General features: G+C 51.1%; 1 protein-coding gene across 3 annotated transcripts in view; it reads right to left on the bottom strand.

The window, feature by feature from the left end:
• The window catches only part of TPD52L2 (TPD52 like 2), a 26519-nt gene extending 14212 nt beyond the window's left edge, over nucleotides 1–12307 (bottom strand). Inside the window, exons 1-3 of one of the 3 annotated variants that reach the window (XM_026447246.1) lie at nucleotides 11936–12284; nucleotides 6333–6481; nucleotides 4312–4371 (exon numbers count right to left, since the gene is read on the bottom strand). In XM_026447246.1, the coding sequence (XP_026303031.1) occupies nucleotides 4312–4371; nucleotides 6333–6481; nucleotides 11936–12037 (311 nt within the window). In that variant the 5' untranslated portion in view covers nucleotides 12038–12284. Of the gene's footprint in view, nucleotides 1–4311; nucleotides 4372–6332; nucleotides 6482–11935 lie in introns of all 3 variants that reach the window. The other 2 variants (XM_026447245.1, XM_026447247.1) reach the window with 2 other exon arrangements.
• Between the last annotated feature and the right edge of the window lie 2359 nt (nucleotides 12308–14666).

Raw genomic sequence — 14666 nt, 5'->3', positions numbered from 1 at the left:
TATTTTATATTATTTTATATTTTATTTTATTTTATATTTTTATATTTTATTTTATATTTTTATATTTTATTTTATTTTATTTTTTATTTTATTTTTTATTTTATTTATTTTTTTCTTTTCTTTCTCTTTTCTTCTTCTCTTTTCTTCCTCTCCTCCCCTCTCCTCTCCTCCCCTCTCCCCTCTCCCCTCTCCCTCTTCTCTTTTCTTTTCTTTTCTTTTCGACAAGGTTTCACCATGTTGCCCAGGCTGGTCTCCTGACCTCAGGTGATCCGCCCGCCTCAGCCTCCCAAAGCGCTGGATTACAGATCACAGGTGTGAGCCGCCGCACCCAGCCCAGAGGATACACCTTCCATCCAGACTCCGTGCAGCTGGAACCATGGCTGTGTTTATCTTTTCTCTTTTTTTATTAATAAAACATCAGGTGTAAGTAACTAATGACCTGCTACATTTAGTTTCAAAAATACAAATTCTTCTTTGTTGAGATGGAGTCTTGCTCTGTAGCCCAGGCTGGAGTGCAGCGGCGCCATCTTGGCTTACTGCAAGCTCTGCCTCCCGGGTTCACACCATTCTCCTGCCTCAGCCTCCTGAGTAGATGGGACTACAGGTGCCCGCCACCACGCCCAGCTAATTGTTTTGTATTTTTAGTAGAGACGGAGTTTCACCATGTTAGCCAGGATGGTCTCGATCTCCTGACCTCGTGATCAGTCCGCCTCGGCCTCCCAAAGTGTTGGGATTACAGGCGTGAGCCACCATGCCTGGCCCCAAAATGCAAATTCTGAAGACATCTTTAACTTTGATTTTCCCTGAAAAATGCATAAAACCATGTGAACGTTCTATGGTTCGCTGAAGCAAAGTCACCTGCAGCAGAGGATTCTAAAGTCCTCAAAGCACCTGCATTTGTGCCTAAAGAGTGGGGATGGGGAAGCTGCACCTGCATTTGTGCCCTAAGAGTGGGGATGGGGAAACCGAAGTTGGAGAGAAAACCGCCGCCTGTGCCCAGCCTTCGGAATGAGATGCGGGTCTTGAGTGTGACCTGTGGGTGGGTAAGTACCACCCACACGAGGAGGAGGGTCCTGAGGGTCCCTCAGGACCCAATGACCATTGAACACTGACACGATGTGCCACTGTGGTCAGTCCCTGCCGTGCCATAAACCACACTCAAGCCCCTGGGGGTCCCTCAGCCCTCAGCATTGCTTGGGTGTGGAAACGAGGGGTCACAAGGGAACCTCCTCTGGAAACAGGAACCTCCAAACTGGGATGGCCCTGGAAACAATGGGCATCACCTGCACCGCCTGAGGCCACCACCAGAGGCCACCACCAGCTCCTCTCCCACCTTCTCTTCCTACAGCAGGTCCCTGCCCAACAGCTGCGGCTCTGACCTCCCCCTTCCCCTTCTCAGTCCCATCCTGGGCCTCCGAGGTAGCAGCAGCAGCTGTGAGGTCCCCTTCCAAGGCTCACAGCGCTGCAGGCCTGTTCTGAGAGCCTCAAACACGCAGGCACACACATTCCTCAGAGGACCAGGAGGAAGGGGCAGGGGTCAGAGCCAGCATCTGTACCCATAACTAGTTTCAGCTCTACCTGAGGGCACCAGGCCGGGCAACCGCAGCCAGCACCCACTTGGGAGTTCCTAAGACCTTCCAGGAAGAGAGCCCTGGACAGACAGCCGTTTGTCCCATGCCAGGAGCTGCCCCCTGGGCAGCACAGGCCATCTGGTGGGCATCCTTGCACTCCCCCTCTCCTGAGTCTTCCTCTGGGGGCTACCCCCACTCCCACTCAGGGTGGACAAGTGAGCCAGGCCTGGCCAGAGCACACCACCTCCCTGGCCACAGCCATTAGTCCAGGGAGACCCAAACGGGACCACACTGTTGGGCTGCAGCAGTGGGGGCAGGGACTTCTCTGCCAGGTGAGTGCTCCCACCTCCCTGTTTGATTGATGCTACCTTGAGTCGTGCTTTCTGTCACCTGCAACCAAAACAACTCCAAGTGAACCAGCTTGTAACTGCAAGATCGACACAATGCCCCTCTCAGCCCTGAGGTTTTTAGTTAGCTCTGCCTATAAATAGAATGCAACAGGCAATCATTTTACCACTCACAGAACACAGCTGCTCTCGCATTCAGACATGACCCGCTGAGTAGAATGTGGCCACATGGCAGCCTCATGGGGCCAAGCATCAGCGCTATCCTCCACCCGCCGGCCACATTCTTCCCGTCCCTCCTCCAGGCACCACTGGCTGAAAGGATCTACAGACATGTGGGTCAGGAAGAAGGAAGCTCTTACTGCCTTCCTCTGCAGGAGCTCTGGGCAGTGGAGGCACACCACAGCCCACCTCCTGAAGCTGACTAGGAGGGGCACCAGCCAGGAGGAGCACGCGCGGTGGCCACATCCTCAGGCCCCACCTCCCGAGCCATATCCCTTCCGCCTGGGCCATCCAGGCAGAAACTACCACCCTCAGCCTGGGCCGTCCCGGCAGAACCACCTTCTACTCTGGAACCGTCCGTCTGACAGCTCTCCCCACAGAACTCAGGGAATGGCCTCTGCCAGGTGCGCACTGGCCGTATGCTTCCATGCTGAGCCACATGCTTCCCCAGAGGGGTCAGGATGCTAAGTGTTGCACTAAGCTCTCTGAAACACTATTTATTTGAAATAGGATCCTGGCAGCTTTACGTCAGTTTGTTTTACAAAACAGCACTGAAGTCTCCTAAGACTATTTTCAGATTGAGTCTGCACCGTGCGTCTGCTGATGCCAAAACTGCAAGGATGACCAGATGACCGTCACTGACCATCACTGACCCAACCTAGGGAACACCCGCTGCCCAGCAAAGTTACTGTCTATCACTGTCCATCACTGACCGTCATCGTCCCAACCTAGGAAACACCCGCTGCCCAGCAAGGTCACTGTTCAACGCAGCCCGAAAGACACAGCCCACCAGGGTCCCTCAAACACCCAGGTCAACGTGCCATGAACCACCTGAGTTTCTGACACCAGCTTCCCACTGTGACACCAGACGCAAAGGCCCACGTGCAGAGTGCCAGCCTGGTCCCCCAGGACCTTCAAGACAAGCTCGGCAGCAACCACTTCCTTCCAGCCCAACACGGGAGGATGTTCTGCCCATGTTCTGCAGCAACCATTACAGCGCTACCTTCTAAATAACAGACAGAAAAATCCCACAGAGACTATCTTAGAACATTCCCCTTCTCAGCTTAAAGACATTATAATCAGATCAGAACACAAGTAAATGAAGTGCTATTATCCAGCCGAAGGATCTCCAAATATTAGGAGTCACTCTGAACCACGCCGCTGACACACACATATCAAACTACCCACAGTGAATCCACACTGGCCAATGCTCTGACAATGTGGTGCCTCCCAGACCACAAGGACTTCACATTTCCACCCGCACGTCCTCCACCACGCCCTCCACCACGCCCTCTACCCAAGAACTACCCCTAAAGGAGGAAAGGAATTCTGAGAACCCAACAGCTGAAGCTAAGCAGGGAAAAGGGTTAGGGTTAGAACACACAAAAATTCGCCACCAACAAAATCAGGCCAAGTGGTGTCATCCAGCTTGTGCACTGCTGGAAGCCAAGGAGCTCTATTAGTCAGAAATGCAGCCAGGACCAGCACAGGCCTCTTATATAAGGGATGCATATATCAAGCAGAGGGGAGTTTTAAGTGTGGTCAGGTGGCTGAGTGAGTTTCTTTCAGCTACTATTCCCTGTTCCACAATAGTCTAAAGGATAGTTTACCTGAGAGAAGAAAAGTTGTATTAAGAAAAAATAGCCAGCAAATACCAAAACAAGCTTTGTGCGAAGTGTGCACAGCCCAATTCCCCGACTGAGTGTCAGGAAGCGGAGAGGAAGAAGGAGGAGGTGCTGATGGTACAGGCACTCAGGAGGCGGAGAGCAGGAAGGAGGAGGTGCTGATGGTACAGGCACTCAGGAGGCAGAGAGAAGGAGGAAGGACGTACTGATGGTACAGGCACTCAGAGGCAGAGAGCAGGAAGGAGGACGTGCTGATGGTACAGGCACTCAGGAGGCAGAGAGGAGGAGGAGGACGTGCTGATGGTACAGGCACTCAGGAGGCAGAGAGAAGGAGGAAGGACGTGCTGATGGTACAGGCACTCAGAGGCAGAGAGCAGGAAGGAGGACGTGCTGATGGTACAGGCACTCAGGAGGCAGAGAGGAGGAAGGAGGAGGTGCTGATGGTACAGGCACTCAGAGGCGGAGAGCAGGAAGGAGGAGGTGCTGATGGTACAGGCACTCAGGAGGCAGAGAGAAGGAGGAGGAGGTGCTGATGGCACAGGCACTCACAGGTCTGACTGGGTCACTTTCTCATTCCACTCTCCAAGTTTCTCAGAAGTTTTCACATAGCTAAAAACAGAAAGTCTACAGTGAATTATTTAGAAGAACAATTTTAACTCAGGCATCCAACTGCAGGTGAGGTTCCAGGGAAGACAGAGAAGGACCAGCTGGCAGGAACATCAACTCTACAGACGGCCCAAAAACAGGGTCCACTGCCTCAGCCAGGCCCTGTGCAGGCTCCAGGCTGCCAGGCGAGCTGTGGGTATGGCGGAACTGATCGTCCCCTTTTCCGTCACCTGGCAGTAGCCCCTGGTCTCTCACGAGGAGATTCTTGGGGAACAGCACTGCTGTGGGGGGACTGGAAGGGCACAGCCCACAGCTCCAAAACACCATTGGGATTCAAAACTTACGATGTCCTAGGATAAAACCATGAGTTTCTCGTATGTGAGATGTATGAAATGGGACTTGATCTGTCATTCTGTAGGGACATGGCTTCTGGGAAACATTCCACGCCTGCCCCACCTTGTAGGGTATGTTTCAGAGAAGCCACATGGACAGGGCCAAGTGAGAAAGCAGCATTCCCCAATTTCAGAGAGCTGAGCAACAACTGGGACAGATGTCCCAGGGTTATAGGACCATGCAGTCATGGAGGGTCAGAGGCCCCAGGGTTGTGGGACCCTATGGTCATATACATTTGTTTTTTTGGGGTTTTTTTGAGGCAGAGTCTCGCTGTGTCGCCCAGGCTAGAGGGCAGTGGCATAATTTTGGCTCACCGCAACCTCTGCCTCCCATGTTCAAGAGATTCTCCTGCCTCAGCCTCCCCAGTAGCTGGGATCACAGGTGCGCACCACCACACCCAGCTAAACTTTTGTATTTTTCAGTAGAGACAGGGTTTCTCCACGTTGACCAGGTTGGTCTTGAACTCCTAACCTCAGGTGATCCACCCACCTCAGCCTCCGAAGTGCTGGGATTACAGGCGTGAGCTACTGCGCCAGGCCCATATGGCCGTATCTGGGTCAGAGGCTGTGGCCATGCCACACCCACAATAAGGACCACAGAAAAACCATCCTTGCTCAAGACCTGATCAGTGCTCCCTTGAGTCTGGACACTGAAACACAAGTCTTCCTGTCAATGTCCACCCGGACAACGAGCCAGTGTGCCTGCCTTTTTAAAACACATAGAGGCTGGGGGTGGTGGCTCACACACACAATCCCAAGCATTTTAGGAGGTCAAAACAAGAGGATTGCTTGAGCCCAGAAATTTGGGACCAGCTTAGGCAACAAAGCAAGACCCTGTCTCTATAAAATGTGAAAAAATTAGCCAGGCACGGTGGTGCACGCCTGTAGTCCCAGCTACGAGGGGGCTGAGTTGGGGGATCGCTTGTACCCAGGAGGTCGAGGTTGCAGTGAATGACTGTGCCGCTGCACTCCAGCCTGGATGACAGAGCAAGAACATCTCAAAAAAGAATTTAAAAAAGAAAGGCCGGTGCGGTGGCTCATGCCTGTAATCCCAGCACTTTGGGAGGTCGAGGTGGGTGAATCATAAGGTCAGGAGTCCAAGACCAGCCTGGCCAAGATAGTGAAACCCCATCTCTACGAAAACTACAAAAAATAAAATAATAAATTAGCCAGGCGTGGTGGCAGACGCCTGTAATCCCAACTACTTGGGAGGCTGAGGAAGGAGAATCACTTGAACCCAGTGGGCAGAGGTTGCAGTGAGCCGAGATTGCGCCAGTGCACTCCAGCCTGGGTGACAGAGTGAGACTGTCTCAAAAAAAAAAATAATAATAAACGAAGTGCACAAAAATTTAAAAATAAATAAGACACATGCAGACACCAGGCTCTTTGAAAAAACAAGGCACAGTCCCTGGGCCTAGGGCTCAGAGCCTCTCACTGGCTTCTTCCAAACAGGCCACACAACTCCATGGCTGCAACTCATCCCTGGGTATGACGATGCCCCTCACATGCCAGGGGCATGTGTGGTGCACGTTCTTTTCAGCCCCCAGGGGTGCACCTGGGGCAGGTACCTACGCGTTAGAGACCTGTACATCGTGCCAGCTCCTGGACAGGTTCTGTTTCAGCCCCCCCAGGGTGGAGAGGCCCAGCCTCCTCTTGAGCTCTCCGCAGTGCCTCTCCTTGGCTGCCAGGACCTGGCGCAGAGTGACAATTTCCTCTTCCACCTGCAAAGCATGCAGTCGACATGATGAGCCATCACTACTGCAGGAAGTGACTAACATCCTCATGCACAGTGCCATGAGTTACACAAGAACATTCCGCTTACTGAAGCATTAACTCGTCCTAGGAATAACAGCGTCTACAGCAGATATCTGGTTTTTGGGTTTTGGGGTTTTTTTTGAGACGGGATTTCACTCTTGTTGCCCAGGCTGGAGTGCAAAGGTGCGATCTCGGCTTACTGCAACCTCTGCCTTCCAGGTTCAAGTGATTCTCCTGCCTCAGCCTCCCGAGTGGCTGGGATCACAGGCGTGTGCCACCATGCCCAGCTAATTTTGTATTTTTAGTAGAGACAGGTTTCTCCATGTTGGTCAGGCTGGTCTCAAACTCCCGACCTCAGGCGATCCACCCACCTTAACCTCCCAAAGTGCTGGGATTACAGGCATGAGCCACCGCACCCAGTCAGTAGCCATCTGTTTTTATCTGGTACTAGGAACTTGACTCCAGAGAACTGTCCCATGCCCCGGCGCTAAATGGTTCTGGGAGAGCTACCAATCACTATGTCCATTTGTGGTCATGAGGAATGGCCCAGGATGACCATGCCAGGCTTGTTTCATGCCAGGCTGTTTCCTGGGACTGGGCATGGTATTAAAAAGGTAAAGACCCTGACCGGGCGCAGTGGCTCATGCCTGTAATCCCAGCACTCTGGGAGGCCGAGGCAGGTGGATCACGAGGTCAGAAGATCGAGACCATCCTGGTTAACACAATGAAACCCTGTCTCTATTAAAAAATACAAAAAATTAGCCGGGCGTGGTGGCAGGCGCCTGTAGTCCCAGCTACTCAGGAGGCTGAGGCAGGAGAATGGTGTGAAGCTGGGAGGCGGAGTTCGCAGTGAGCCGAGATCACACCACTGCACTCCAGCCTAGGCGACAAAGCGAGATTTGCTCTCAAAAAAAAAAAAAGAAAAAAAAAAAAGGTGAAGTCCCTGGCCGGGTACGGTAGCTCACACCTGTAATCCTAGCACTTTGTGAGGCCAAGGCAGGCGGATTACCTGAGGTCAGGAGTTTGAGACCAGCCTGGCCAACACATGATGAAACCCCATCTCTACTAAAAATACAAAAATTAGCCAGGCATGGTGGTGCGCTCCTGTAATCCCAGCTACTCGGGAGGCTGAGGCAAGAAAATTGCTTGAACCCAGGAGACAGAGGTTGCAGTGAGCCAAGACCGTGCCACTGCACTCCAGCCTAGGTGATGGACCGAGACTCCGTCTCAGAAACAAACAAACAAACAAAAACAGTGAGGATCCCTTTCCCTCAGGGCTCTGAGTCTGGGCTTGGGACAATAGAAGCTGGAACTGTTGGCAGCCAGGCACCGTCTGCACTCATCAAATTCCATATGCAGGGAGGAGAAGGCAGATGGACAGAGACCCGGGTGACAGAGAAAAAGCCCTTAGGAAAACACTTGTGTTCCTGAGATGAGTTCCAAACCTTGGCAAGAGTCGGTTACATGAACCTAAAGGTAAATTATCTTCTGTGCTTTAGGTAGTTAGAACTGAGTAACAGAAAGATGCCTGAAAACGAAAACTTGACCTTTCTCAGGTCTTAAAAAAAAAAAAAAAGGCCGGGCGCGGTGGCTCAAGCCTGTAATCCCAGCACTTTGGGAGGCCGAGACGGGCGGATCATGAGGTCAGGAGATCAAGACCATCCTGGCTAACACGGTGAAACCCTGTCTCTACTAAAAAATACAAAAAACTAGCCGGGCAAGGTGGCGGGCGCCTGTAGTCCCAGCTACCTGGGAGGCTGAGGCAGGAGAATGGCGTAAACCCGGGAGGCGGAGCTTGCAGTGAGCTGAGATCCGGCCACTGCACTCCAGCCCAGGCGACAGAGCGAGACTCCGTCTCAAAAAAAAAAAAAAGACCTCTAAAAGGGGCATCATTCAGAGTTTTGCCACTTTAGAATGAGTTCTCAGTATCTTCAGCTCATATATGAGTAGCTTCTCTTTAAAAATTCTCTTTCTTGGCCGGGCACAATGGCTCACTCCTTAATCCCAGCACTTTGGGAGGCCGGGGGGGGCGGGGGGGCAGATCACCTGAGGTCAGGAGTTCGAGACCAGCCTGACCAATATGATGAAATACCGCCTCTACCAAAAATACAAAAATTAGCCAGGCGTGGTGGTGGGCTCCCGTAACCCCAGGTACTCGGGAGGCTGAGACAGGAGAATCGCTTGAACCTGGGAGGCGGAGGCTGCAGTGAGCCAAGATCGTGCCATTCCACTCCAACCTGGGCAACAAGAGCAAAACGACTCAAAAAAAAAAATCTTTCTTGAGTGTAATCCCAGCACTATGGGAGGCTGAGGCAGGCGGATTACCTGAGGTCTGGAGTTCAAGACCAACTTGGCCAACATGGTGAAACTCTGTCTACTACAAATACAAAAATTAGCCAGCCGTGGTGCTGTGTGCCTGTAATCCCAGCTACTCGGGAGGTTGAAAGAGAATCACTTCAACTCAGGAGGTGGAGGCTGCAGTGAGCCAAGACCACACCACTGCACTCCAGCCTGGGTAACAGAGTGAGACTCCATCTTTAAAAAAAAAAAAAAAAATTCTCTTTCTTTGGCTGGGCACAGTGGTTCGCACTTGTAATCCTAGCACTTTGGGAGGCTGAGCCAGGCAGAACTCTTGAGGCTGGGAGTTCAGGACCAGCCTGGCCAACATGGTGAAACTCTTGTGTCTACTAAAAATACAAAACTTAGCCGAGGTGTGGTGGTGGCGCCTATAGTCCCACCTACTTGGGAGGCTGAGGCAGGAGAATCACTTGAACCAGGGAGCCAGAGGCTCCAGTGAGCTGAGATTATGCCACGGCACTCCAGCCTGGGTGACAGAGCAAGACTCTGTCTTAAGAAAAAACAAAACAAATGCCCGGCGCGGTGGCTCAAGCCTGTAATCCCAGCACTTTGGGAGGCCGAGACGGGCGGATCACGAGGTCAGGAGATCGAGACCATCCTGGCTAACATGGTGAAACCCCGTCTCTACTAAAAAATACAAAAAAAAACTAGCCGGGTGAGGTGGCGGCGCCTGTAGTCCCAGCTATGCGGGAGGCTGAGGCAGGAGAATGGTGTAAACCTGGGAGGCGGAGCTTGCAGTGAGCTGAGATCCGGCCACTGCACTCCAGCCTGGGTGACAGAGCGAGACTCTGTCTCAAACCAAAAAAAAAAAAAAAAAAAAAGAAAAAACAAAACAAAAAAGCAATACAGAACTTCATCTTGCAGGGGCCGGGCACAATGGCTCACGCCTGTAATCCCAGCACTTTGGTAGGCCAAGACGGGTAGATCACGAGGTCAGGAGTTTGAGACCGGCCTGGCCAACATACTGAAACTCTGTCTCTACTAAAAATACAAAAATTAGCTGGGCGTGGAGGCACGTGCCTGTAATCCCAGATACTCGGGAGGCTGAGGCACGAGAATCACTTGAACCTGGGAGGTGGAAGTTGCAGTGAGCTGAGATCGTGCCACTGCACTTCCGCCTGGGCGACACGGCGAGACTCTGACTCAAAAAAAAAAGAAAGAAACCGGCCGGGCACAGTGGCTCAAGCCTGTAATCCCAGCACTTTGGGAGGCCAAGAAGGGCGGATCACGAGGTCAGGAGATCAAGACCATCTTGGCTAACACGGTGAAACCCCGTCTCTACTAAAAAAAAATACAAAAAACTAGCCAGGCGAGGTGGCGGGCGCCTGTAGTCCCAGCTACTTGGGAGGCTGAGGCAGGAGAATGGTGTAAACCCGGGAGGCGGAGCTTGCAGTGAGCTGAGATGCGGCCACTGCACTCCAGCCTGGGCTACGACAGAGAGAGACTCCGTCTCAAAAAAAAAAAAAAAAAAAAAAATAGAAAGAAACCCCGTCTCTACTAAAAATACAAAAAATTAGCCAGGCGTGGCGGCGGGCGCCTGTAATCCCAGCTACTTGGGAGGCTGATGTAGGAGAATGGCGTGAACCCGGGAGGCGGAGGTTGCAGTGAGCTGAGATCGCGCCACTGCACTCCAGCCTGGGCGACAAAGAAGAGACTCTGACTCAAAAAAACGACTTAAAAAAAAAAAAAAAAACTTCATCTTGTAATTCAGCTCTGAAAAAACCCTTGTGGGTTTAGTTTCTAAACTCGCATACTCTGAAATAAAATGGAAAGCAAAGTCTCCTTGGACTTCCTGCTACTCTCCTTTAGTCTTCTAGGCTAGAAATAACTGTGTGATGTCCTCAGGATCTGAAACTTGGTCCTCAGGCCCAGCGGCACAAGCAACCCTACTCAGACCTAGGCCTGGACCCAGATTCTGGAATTAAACTATATCACAGGGTGAAAAGAAAACTCTTGGCAGTTGGTTTGACTAAAAATTATGGTTGGAGGCTTTTGTTCTTTTTTTTTTTTTTTTTTTTTGAGACGAGTCTCGCTCTGTCGCCCAGGCTGAGTGCAGTGGAGGGATCTCAGCTCACTGCAAGCTCCGCCTCCCGGGTTTACGCCATTCTCCTGCCTCAGCCTCCCGAGTAGCTGGGACTACAGGCGCCCGCCACCTCGCCCGGCTAGTTTTTTGTATTTTTAGTAGAGACGGGGTTTCACCGTGGTAGCCAGGATGGTCTCGATCTCCTGACCTCATGATCTGCCCGTCTCGGCCTCCCAAAGTGCTGGGATTACAGGCATGAGCCACCATACCCGGCCAAGGCTTTTGTTCTTAATTCCTATATTACTGTTAAGGGACTCTCCCTTAAAGAAGATCACATAAATACTTTTTACAAAGAAGTTTTTGTTTTGTTTTTGAGACAGGGTCTTGCTCTGTCACCAGGCTGGAATGCAGGGCACAATCATAGCTCACTGAAGTCTTGACCTCCTGGCCTCAAGCATCCTCCTGCCTCAGCCTCCCGAGTAGCTAGGACTACAGGCACTTGCCACCACACCTGGCTAATTTTTGGGGGTGGAGACAAGGTCTCACTGTGTTGCCCAGGCTGCTCTCAAACTCCTGGGCTCAAGCGATCTTCCCACTTTACCACATTGTCCTACCAAAGCACTGGAATTACAGGCATGAGCCACTGCATCCAGTCAAAATAAATATTTTTAAAAGAAAACTTAAGATCCAGGGCAGAGAGATTCATGGGGTTTTAAAAATGATTCTCAAGTGTTAATTCCAACAGAGACACTCCAGTGGATGGCCACTCAGAGGCGGTTCGTATGTGAACGCTACTCATGGAGTACTTCGCAAGGGCCAGGCACAGAGGTATGGCAAGGACGTCACGCCCCATCTCCACTGCCAGGTGGCTCTGAGTCCAGTGCATGGAGCTGGGCACATACAAAGAGAACCCCGTTATCAGTGGGAACACAGAGCAGGGTAGGTGATCACCCAAGCGTGGCCAGTACCCTGGCCTCTCACTAATCCAAGAGAGCCTTAACTCCAATTCACCCCAGGACACATAGCCAAGCCACAGCACCTTGGTAAGCTCAGCCCTGAGCTCCTCCTCCTCAGCCTCTGTCAGACCCTCAATAGCAGGAGTCCGGGCAGCCACACCTGTGTCGACAGGGACATCTGTCATGGAGTCAGACAGCAGACCTTTGTTAGGAGAATTCAGGTTGATATCTGCCAGAGACAAAATGAGGCCACAAAGTGTCAAGTAAGTTATTTACTTCCAAGTAAATATGGTAGAGGTCTCTAGCAGGACAAAAGCAAAGGTGGGAGTGGGTGAGACCCTGGAGACGAACACCTCTTCTCTGAAAGGTCTGTGAGGACAGCGTGGGCAGTAGACGAGGGCGGCCACACCTCAGGCCACCTGAGATGAAAAGCCAATGCCACCTGTGCTGCTTCAGGGCACGAGAAATGCCAGCCCAAGGATTATCTTCAGAGGCAGGAAACCCTTGCTACAAAGAAAGCAGATCAATCTCACAGAGCTTTCACTTTCTTTTTTTTTTTGTGATGGAGTCTCACTCTGTCGCCCAGGCTGGAGTGCAATGGTCTGATCTCAGCTCTCTGCAACCTCTGTCTCCCAGGTTCAAGTGATTCTCCTGCCTCAGCCTCTGAGTAGCTGGGATCACAGGTGCACGCCACCACGCCGGCTAGTTTTTGTATTTTCAATAGAGACGGGGTTTCGCCATGTTGGCCAGGCTGGTCTCCAACTCCCGACCTTGGGTGATCCGCCCGCTTTGGCCTCCCAAAGTGCTGGGATGACAGGTGTGAGCCACCGCACCCAGCCACATCTTCCACTTTTTTAAAAAAAGGAACTTAATATGGTTAATGCACACAATAAGCATCACTTTCCACTCAACACATCTGACAGGGCACATGCTAAAATTACATACTAGGAGCACATGCTGGTCATTCAGCTCCTTCCGGGAGTCAGCAAAACAAAATTCCCTTTCCTTACCTCCTACTTCTCATCCCACAGTCAGGAGGCCATCACAGGCAGAGAGCTGCAGAGCAGTATGCTGCCACCATACACCTCAACTACACCCAGATCACATTCAAATTCCTGCAGCCACTGTTTTTTCTTCACATCAAACGCATCTTCCTGACTGCACTAAAAGTCTACAAGATTTCACATAAGTAAACATAGTCTATTTTGATTCTCTCCAAATCCAAGCACATGATTATTGTAACATTTTCCCAGTTGAACACAACATTCTGAAAAGAAACAAGCTTACTGCTAGGCGTGGTGGTTCACCTGAGGTCAGGAGTTCGAGACCACCTTGACCAACATGGTGAAACCCCGTCTCTACTAAAAATACAGAATTAGCTGGCATGGTGGCACCTGCCTGTAGTCCCAGCTACTTGGGAGGCTGAGGCAGGAGAATCACTTGAACCCAGGAGTTTACAGGCGTGAGCCACCACACCTGGCCAAAAAAAATTTTTTTTTTTTTTTTTTAAATAAAAGAAAAACTGGCCAGGCGTGGTGGTTCATGCCTGTAATCCCAGCCCTTTGGGAGGCTGAGGCGGGTGGATCACCTGAGGTCAGGAATTCAAGACCAGCCTGGCCAATATGGTGAAACCCCGTCTCTATTCTTTTTTTTTTTTTTTTTTTTTTTTTGGCTCTGTTGCCCAGGCTGGAGTGCAGTGGTGCTATCTCGGCTCACTGCAAACTCCGCCTCCCGGGTTCACGCCATTCTCCCACCTCAGCCTCCTGAGTAGCTGGGACTAGAGGTGCCCGCCACCGTATCCGGCTAATTTTTTGTATTTTTAGTAGAGACAGGGTTTCACTGTGTTAGCCAGGATGGTCTCGATCTCCTGACCGCATGATCCACCTGTCTCGGCCTCCCAAAGTGCTGGGATTACAGGCTTGAGCCACCACACACGGCCGTCTCTATTCTTTATATTTTCTCTTTTTTTTTTTTGAGACTATCTCAAAAATAAATAAATAAATAAAATAAAAAGAAAAAAAAACTATGCTTTTTAAATTAAAAGACAACACAAAGAAACCAAGTTGAATGCACTTAACAAAGATACTCTTCTTAAAAGCTGGCTGCATCTCACTGCCTTCAAATGTCCCACAGGACTGGAGCCATGCACTTCCTTGGCACTTGACAAACGCTTACTAAACAAAGTGTATCCACTTTTTTATCCACTGACTCTTATTATTATTATTTTTTAGACGAGTATTACTCTGTCACCCAGGCTGGAGTGCCACGATCTCCGCTCACTGCAACCTCCACCTCCCAGGTTCAATAGATTCTCCTGCCTCAGCCTCCCAAGTAGCTGGGACTACAGGAATGCACCACCACACCCTGCTAATTTTTTTATTTTTAGTAGAGACAGGGTTTTGGCATGTTGATCAGGCTGGTCTCAAACTCTCGACCTCAAGTGAATCACTGGCCTTGGCCTCCCAACGTGTAGGAATTACAGGCGTGAGCCAGCAAGCCCAGCCTTTCTCTTCTATTTAAAAAAAGACAGGGCCGGGCGCGGTGGCTCAAGCCTGTAATCCCAGCACTTTGGGAGGCCGAGACGGGCGGATCACGAGGTCAGGAGATCGAGACCATCTTGGCTAACACGGTGAAACCCCGTCTCTACTAAAAAATACAAAAAAACTAGCCGGGCGAGGTGGCGGGTGCCTGTAGTCCCAGCTACTCGGGAGGCTGAGGCAGGAGAATGGCGTAAACCCGGGAGGCGGAGCTTGCAGTGAGCTGAGATGCGGCCACTGCACTCCAGCCTGGGCGACAGAGCGAGACTCCGTCTCA

Source organism: Piliocolobus tephrosceles, chromosome 20 (assembly GCF_002776525.5).
Source record: "Piliocolobus tephrosceles isolate RC106 chromosome 20, ASM277652v3, whole genome shotgun sequence".
Lineage (NCBI taxonomy): Eukaryota > Metazoa > Chordata > Mammalia > Primates > Cercopithecidae > Piliocolobus > Piliocolobus tephrosceles.
The sequence above is the reverse complement of the archived record's forward strand: the minus strand, read 5'-3'. Positions and strand labels throughout refer to the sequence as shown.